This window comes from Melopsittacus undulatus, chromosome 5 (assembly GCF_012275295.1).
Source record: "Melopsittacus undulatus isolate bMelUnd1 chromosome 5, bMelUnd1.mat.Z, whole genome shotgun sequence".
Taxonomy (NCBI): domain Eukaryota; kingdom Metazoa; phylum Chordata; class Aves; order Psittaciformes; family Psittaculidae; genus Melopsittacus; species Melopsittacus undulatus.
The window spans coordinates 63,776,035-63,784,765 of NC_047531.1; the positions used below are offsets into that span (position 1 = coordinate 63,776,035).

At 42.1% G+C, this 8,731-nt stretch overlaps 1 protein-coding gene across 2 annotated transcripts; it reads right to left on the reverse strand.

The window, feature by feature from the left end:
- Positions 1-284: 284 nt before the first annotated feature.
- Positions 285-8,313, reverse strand: COX18 (cytochrome c oxidase assembly factor COX18). 2 transcript variants are annotated; one of them, XM_031044752.2, is made up of 7 exons: positions 8,059-8,313; positions 6,809-6,909; positions 6,113-6,276; positions 3,946-4,058; positions 3,266-3,373; positions 2,322-2,540; positions 285-991 (listed from the first exon to the last, which is right to left on the reverse strand). In XM_031044752.2, exons 1-6 carry the CDS (start codon positions 8,311-8,313, stop codon positions 2,367-2,369), a joined length of 915 nt encoding a protein of 304 aa, XP_030900612.2. In that variant the 3' UTR covers positions 285-991; positions 2,322-2,366. The 2 variants fall into 2 exon arrangements, with proteins under 2 accessions (XP_030900612.2, XP_005144205.3); XM_005144148.3 differs by lacking the exon at positions 285-991 and having other exon boundaries at positions 2,209-2,540.
- Between the last annotated feature and the right edge of the window lie 418 nt (positions 8,314-8,731).

Below are 8,731 nucleotides of genomic sequence, written 5' to 3' on the forward strand. Positions count from 1 at the left end.
TTCCAGATTTTTCATCCAGCATGGCAGAGTAGAAACAATTATTTAATTTTATTTGTTTCCGCTACTGCTAAGGGTCAGGTTAATATTCTCAAGAGATTCCAGGGGGTTTATGGTAGCTGTTGCTACTTTCTGGGTGGGGTTTTTCAGTAACATTAGGAAAAACAACTTAGAAATTCCAGTGCTTCCGATTATATGGGAAGTATTTAAAGAATTTGTGGAGCAAGATTTACTGACTGGAGAAACCATACATGAATTAGAAGCTTGTTTTTATTTTACAGAAAATTTATTGTTAGGGTGTATTTCAACAGATATCATTAATCAAATATAGACATTTTTAAGATCTGTATCACTGTCTACTCCAGCCAAACTGAAAGGATAGGGTACTTCTTCCATTAGCACAGTACAAAACAAGTTACAGCAGCTACAGTAATGCAAAAGTACAGGCTGGGACCATCCTTGAGGTAAAAAAGTATGGTTTTCTATCAGTTCTGAAAATTTTGTCTTCCAGCTTGCCCTGTTGCCTCTCATCCTTCCGCTATGGGCTTCCACAGGAAGTTTGTCTCCTTTGCCACTTCACACTAAGCACATATAGAGAGTGATACATCTCCCCTTTTCCTCTGCAAGGCCATCTCTTGATGGGCTGGACAAAACTCCATTCTCTCAGCACATCCTAGGCTTCAGCTTCCAGCCCTCCCCTGGATCTGGTTCCAGTACACTCATGTGCTGTGCTGGGGAGCCCATAACTGGAAGGAGCATCCAGATATGCCCTCAAGAACTGCTGAGAGTTAACAACTTCCCTCCTGAAACCAGGCTCCTCAGGAGAAGGTAGGATTTCACTTCATCACCTTGCCAGGTCACTGCCAGGACCTGACTCCTTCAAGAAACACTACCAGACCAGGATACCAACGCTGCAACTCAGTGAGAAACCAAGCCCAGCCGCCACTGCTGCCATTCAGTCCTGTCTAGCAGGTAGACTGCAGTCTGAAGAGCCCTGTGATGATATTAAATTCAAATAAAATGTAATAAGAAAACAGAATTTAAATTATTTTTTTAAGCTTCCGAAGCAAGTGTGAGAAAATATATCATGCACTTCCCTGGAAAAAATACATCCAATAAAAGACAATCTGAAGTGTGGTATCAGGACTGAAAATGAGCAACATTCTGTTTCAAACAACATTTCTGAAAAAACAACCCTGTCCTATCTACTCGCCGAGCCTCGACAACCTGCTTCAACCCCCTCTTTTGCTCAAGGTTCATGGCTATTGGAAACGAATAAATAAAAGAAATAATACAGAAGATTAGACTCTTTCCACCACAACAAAAGCATGTGACTGTTGGCTTGTTATGTCTGCCTGATATTTCACCTGCTTCTCCCTTTCCCAGTGCACAGGCTTTTTTCATTAAATATCACTTCTGACTATCAGAGATTAATGAGCACCAGCTTTCACAATTAAAAACACCAACCTTCCTGACTCTGCACTATGACAATCACCTGATGCCAAACAATACAGGTAAGGCTGTGTCTCTGATCCTGATTTCTGGTTCTCTAAGACAAGGAATTATGTTTTATGAGACAAGATGTGCACAGACTTCTGTGCCTAGGGACATTCATGTGCAGTCTCCCAAGAACATGTGTCTGCTGACTTCAGATGTCTGCAAAGCAAGGTGAGATGTGAGCCTGAATACCCATACAGTATTTGAAGTATTTGGTTTCTCATCATCATTCACCTTTTTCAAGCTGCTAGTTGCCTCATTTTACTACAAACAATAAGCAGCTGCCACTATTTTATTCACAAAGAGATCAGGAAGAAACAGACTGCTGCCACTCACAGAAATTATACAAGAAACTTGTTCTCCTGATTCCAAATTAAATGTGTAAGAGACTGACAACCACTTTACTCTGCAGTTACAGGAAATGAGCTATCAGAACTGTTATGGAAAATATCACTTGAACCAGATGGATACTGAACAACTATGTCTGATTTCCAATCAATCTGCACTGGAGTCTTCACTAAATAAACCAATAACTATGTCATCAGCCCATCTAGCCTTTTCCCTCACCCCAAAACTTGTTCACTATGGGTCAGATCAGCTCCACTAGATGAACCAGTTTTATTTAAGTCATCTGCACAATTCCCTGGGATAATTCAGGAAGCAAACCTGTATTGCTGGATTATTCTGAGTCAAAACTTCGCAATAAACACACACTTGTGCCACGTAGCCAACTTTTATGGCCAGCCAGTTCTTTATTTGGAAAATAAACATAATTCCAGCTGCAACATTTTACAGTAAATAAGTACATCTCAATAAAACATAATTACCCCTGCAAGATCTTTGGGACAGCTCTTCTGAGATTTCCAACTACATCATTTCTTGAAACTGTATCTGGTAGCCAACGTAGACAGGATATCCCTGTAGGGAGTATCTGTTTCTGATTTGGTCCTTGGTATCCAACACAGTCGACGAAAGGCTGGAGACCGCAGCAACAGGTTGTGAGAGAGTCCCACGAAGCTGGAACACAGCCAGTACAATGCCATGGACTGCAATGAGACCAAGCCCAGTTCAGCCTCCTTGTTCTTATTTGAAACCATTTCAGCAGCTTGGCATGAACTACAGCCACTGGTTACTCCCGGTCATCCAGAAAAGGAACTCACCTAAAACTACTCCTCCCAATAATAATGGCTTCCACTGAAAATGTATTTTTCACTCTTTCTCATCTCCTCTGGGAAAAAGAATCATCTACACCGAAGCTTGACAACACTTCATAAATTAATTCATATTAAACTTGCTTAAACTTCTGTTTCCAACTCTAAGTTGATGAGCCAAACAACCAAATAACTACTTTTATGTTCACAAGTAGAAATACACCTGGTAAAGTGAGAAGTATTTTAATAAAATTGTGGGAAGTCCTTGACTTGTGAACTCTGCTGTTCACTTCTGACAGCGAGCAAACATTTTGTCTATGTGTCCTTATAGAAAGTTTTCCTCTCACTTTTGAGATCACAAAAAGGATACTATGCATTTCTGAACGTGTTTCCAGGCCCCAGTTTGTGAAAATGATGTTTAGAAACATTAATTTTGCAAGCTCTTTCCTCTTAGACAAAAATATTTCAAACTTACTAAGAATTTAAACATACATGTAGACAAAACACCATGTAATAGAGAGAATGATGCATTAAAGAACAGCATCTGGGCTGCTTTTGAAGTATGAGAATCATACTAGAGTCACAGGTCAATGGAGGCACCAGCAAGACTCTGTACTTACAGAGGGGACTGTTGCAGCAACAGGGATCATTACTACTGACACCACTCGAAAGAAGTTTGTAATAATCTTCTGGAACCTGGAAACTTTCATTTTTTGTGCAGCAGAGATCTGAAAGAGGAGAAACCCAGAGTTATAAACAAGTTCTTTTGGAAATTACTAACATGAGAAAGATGGCAGAGGGTTTCCTGTAACACAGGTCTCTTGTTCATGTCTCACTTTCATTTTGTATCTTCCATTTTAATCATACTGCTACAATTCAAAAAAGTTCTGTGTTTTTTCAAGTTCTTAAGAAAATATAATATTGTTACTTTTGATCACAATGCAGTAACAAATCACAGAGGGTAGAACAAACCAAGAAACCCCACATACACTTTTGGATGCTTAACACTCCAGAAATTGATTAGAATGTAACAGAGCCAAGACTAGATTTTACTGAGGCTTAAGCAAAGCTAATGAATTATCAGACAGGCCACATGAGAATCTGTCATCTCTAAACAAGAACCCACACATTCAAATACATACAATTAAGTTAACTTTCAGCTCTGTCCAATGCATTTTGAGCAATGATAATCTGAAACTACCAATATGTTGCCATGTTTTGTAACTGGGTAATACTGTCTTTAAAATTCTATAAAAACAACTGTTCATTTGCAATCATCCTATTCATTCCACCAACATACCTCCACTATCAGCAAATTCACAAGCCCAAGTGAAACTGGCAGAATCCATGTAGAGTCTGGTGCCGTGAGGTCTGTGAACCACAGCGCTCCACCTGCTGAGAACTGCTCCTGAACTACAAGTTCAAAAAAAAACCATGGAAATAAGCATTATTTGCTACCTCAGGTTAGTTAGAACTGTACTATGCATTACAATCGTCATGGTTTAAGCCCAGCCCATAACTCAGAACAAGGCAGCTGCTTGCTCACTTCCCCTTCTCCCTTTCTTCCTCATCCTTCTCCTGGAAGGATGAGGAGGAGAATCAAAAGAATGTAACTCCAGCAGGCTGAGATAAGAACAGACCAGTAACTAAGGTATAACACAAACCACTGCGATAAGGGAAATAACAAGGGGGGAGAATATAGAACTAAAAGGGGAAAAAGAAAACAATGAACACAAGTGACAAACAATACAACCACTCACCACCCACTGACCAATACCCAGCTGACCCAAGCAGCGATCACAGCCTTGCAGATAACTCCCCCCAGTTTCTATACTGGGCATGACACACTGCAGTATGGAACTGCCCTTTTGATAGTTTGGGTAAGGTGTCCTGTCTCTGCTCCCTCCTGGGTTCTTGTGCTCCTCCTCACTGGCAGAACATGAGACTGAAAAGTCCTTGATTGGAGTAGGCATTACTTTGCACCAATTAAAAACATCCACGTGTTATCAGCACTGTCATCAGCCAAAAACACAGCACTGCAACAGCTACTAAGAAGGAGAAAAATGACTGCTACTGCTGAACTCAGGACAATAATCAAACCATCCAAGTTTCTAGGGATGTTTTAACTATGCAATAAATACTGGTAAAGCAGAAATCTTGAGCTTAAATCGTGTTTCAAGGCAATCTGCTATCAACAGAAGTACCAAAAAAAAAAAAGGGAGATAAAAGCCGAGACCCAGCTTGGCTACTGGCAGGGTCAGGTAAAGCTGTGATAAGAATTAGCTGGATCTCAACCTCCGCCTTACAAACCAATGAGGAAAATTTTCAGTACTACAACCTACAGGCACTGCATATTTTGTGGTTTCAAGATAATTATATTTTTCTTAATAACTGTATGACCTGTTATATTTTTTTAGAAGAACAAACTACAAACTCTCTTTTAAAAAAAATCAGTATTTTTATTTAAAAAAAAATCCCCCCAACACTCTCCTTGTCTACAGTACTTCATATGAAATTTCACATGGAATAAAAACCCCATAGATTAATTATGAATGGGCACCTGCTAAGCATGCTTTTGAACCATAAAACTTCCAAGACAATTTTTTTCCCCAGTAAACTCCGCCTTCAGAAGATGACAAAATGATTGAACAATCACACACCCTCAACAAAATGCCTCATACTGTTTCCAGAGCTCAGACCCTGAAACTGCTTTTTAAGGCAGCATCCCACAAAGCTCAACACTATTCCAAATGATGGGAGTGCAAGAGCTGAGCTCAGTGATGCTCTGGGTGATGCAAGCACCTGCTGCAAGAGTACAAACCAAAGAAGTCTTGGTCTGGTCCAGGCACAAGTTCTTCAGGTATATGAACTGTGGTTTATCTACTACAATGTATACAGTGCACCTAATCAAAGAATCACAGAATAGTTTGAGCTGGAAAGGACCTTAAGATCATCCAGTTCCAACCCCCCTGCCATGGGCAGGGACACCTCACACTAGACCATGCCACCCAGAGCTCTGTCCAACCTGGCCTTGAACACTGACAGGGATGGGACATTTACCACTGTGCCAGTGCTTCACCACCCTCACAGTGAAGAACTTCCTCCTTATGTCTAACCTGAACTTCCCCTGTTAAACCCGCTACCCCTTGTCCTATTACTACAGTCCCTTATGAAGAGTCCCTCCCCAGCATCCTTATAGCCCCCTTTCAGATACTGGAAAGCTGCTATGAGGTCTCCATGCAGCTTCTCTTCTGCAGGTTGAACCAAAGCTTTTGAAATTCAACTTTATCAGCTGTTTATCTATGCTTAACTATATGAAGTTCAAGAACTTAGTAGCCGAGTAGGTTTTTTTATCAGCTTATATGTCAAGCTAAGGAGACAGTGTTCTTTAAGCAACAAAAACATCTATAAAAACAGTAAATGAACTAAAAAGGATTGTTAAGAGAGTGTCTGTTCAGGTGAGTCACCTTCTGAGCCTGTGGCACCAACACTGCAGTTGCGTAAAGCAAGTGACACGCAAATCCACATTGGAACCTGCACCCACACAAGCAGAGTGGCTTTGAAGGGGTGGCAGTTGTCTCGAATGTACAGCTCCGTGATAATTCTCCGCAGACTCTTCTTATAATGGAACCTTGTAGAAAGAAACGAAAGAAGTCCTCTCACAGTAGCTGTGACAGAGCAACCAATAACTTGTCTGACATGCTATTTCATTGTGCTTTTTTGCCTGAACTAGTGTATGAGTTCCTCAGTGCAGAGGCAATCAATCAACTATGTGATCCTCAGCATCCTGGCTTAGACCCACACACTGCTACTGCACAGGGTGCAGTAGTACACTAACAAATCAGAACGACCACAACCATTCAAGCAATATTTAGATACCACTATAGCTAAGGGAACTTCGGCCACAAATAAAGACAACAACCTAGAAAAAATATAACCCTTGATTTGGCCCTATAATCACAAGCCTATCACAAATACAGAGCTTTAAACCAGATATGCTCTGAAAGGCAGTATAACAAAGACAAATCAGCTGAAGTGGTAAGAAAATCTCAGCTTTGTGTAAGGACATAATCTTTCTGTGAGACTGTTGTGCCTGGGGCTGTCCCTTCTGCTGTTCCACAGTCTGTAGGGGGCTTGTAAAATATATACAATCTCCACCTTACCTGGCCACCTTTTCAGACCAACCCAGTTGCTTTCCACGAACAGAAACTTCATAGCGAAGGCGCTCAGCCAGGTTTTTAATCTCGGGCTGCAAGTTTTCCAGCTAGCAAAAGAAAAGGGAAAATGTTTATGCATACTTACACATAACAACTGGTTTCTCTCCCCATCTGATACTGTACAGGCATTAAAAACCACTGCAAAGGACAAGGTGCCATCTGTGAAGACCTTCTAACAACATAACTACATCAAGATACGATGCGAGAAGTATTGACAGTAAAAGTCAAACAGACTACTCAAAATACAGAATATAAAAATATACATGTATTTATGTATAATGTATATATTTTATATGCATCTATATTATATATAAATAAGCATATACTTATGTTATAGACATATATGTACATAAGCAAATCTATAGAGAATCACAGAATCAACTAGGTTAGAAAAGACCTTTAAGAGTATAATCTATATATAAATTAAACCTATACATAAAAATATCAAAACATAAAAATATCAAAATATATAACAATATATATGTGTATGATTTTATACATAGAACTACAGAATTAATATTTTATATTTTGTTCTGAATAAGAATCTTTTTACCTTCACTCAGCAATTGTGACCTTTAAACTAGTTTCTTAACAAAAACACCCCACCCTTTACTGTCCCCTCAAAAAGCTCTAAAGCCCAGCAGGACACAGCCCTGCAATCACCTAAGTCACTGTTCATGAAGAGGCCCCATTATGCAGGAGTGCAATACAATAATCACTTTTACAGTCAAAATAAAAGGGAAAGTGAACAAACATTACTATACCAACTGAAACAAACAAAAAACAACCCCACCCCAAAGACTGCAACAAAAGGATTACATTATTATTCTTTTGCAGTAACATTCTTTGAACCATGGTCATTGACAAACCCCGTCCATGACCACACCTGGATGGACCAGCCTGACACACAGGTAAGTAATAAAGCTCTGGCACTTGCGAAGCACCACACCAGTGGCTTCATGTATGTGTGTACGTATATATATGTTATATATACACAACAAACAGCAGAAACGGGAGGAACTTTTCCATACAGCAGAGGTTCCTTCTGCTGCAGCTGTAGCACGTGAACCTCTTCAGTGATTTCAACCTTTCTCCCTTTCAGAGAACAGGTGTTCAGAATCTGCTGCAGACTACTTCACGTTTCTATTGCCTCAGCTCTAGCAACAAAACCGTGAAGCAAACTTTAAGGCACCCACCTGCGCCAGGAGCCGGCACTGGTGCGCGGCCAGCGGCAAGGTGACGGCGGTGCGGAGAAGGGCGGCACCGCAGGCGATGGCGGCCCACCACGGCAGCCCCGCGGACGCCTGCACGGCCGTCAGGCAGCCCTCGGCCCAGTGCACAGGCGGCGACTGCGAGCACCACTCGTACCAACCGCCATGGCCGCCGAGCGGCGCAGCCGGGGCCCCCGCGGCAGCCAACCGAGCGGCGCCCGCCCGCACCAGCCGCCACATGGCTGACAGCTTCCGCCAGGGGGCGGTGCCACGCAGGCGCCGGGCGCCTCGGCGGACATGGCTGTTGAGGGCAGAGGGAAGGGCAGGGGGCTGAGGAGGGTGTTTCGGCAGTTGGTAGCTCCTCATCAGCGGCTGGGCTGGGTGCGGAGGTCACTGCGCACCGCCGCGGTTCCTGCGCGGGGTGAAGCGGTGCTGCTTACCTCTGCCACGGGGAAAAACCGTATCGGTGCGCGCAGAGCCTGAGGGAGCCACTGCAGGCACCCCTGAGCACGGCTTTATTTCTGTGACAAAGACGACCTCCCACGTCCCACAAGGAGTACGGTACCTGCTCTGTACTGGTCACATAAAAAGCGTTATAGTCCAAGGACTAAAAAAAAATACGTATCTGAGGGGAAAAAAAAACCCACAACCACCCAAA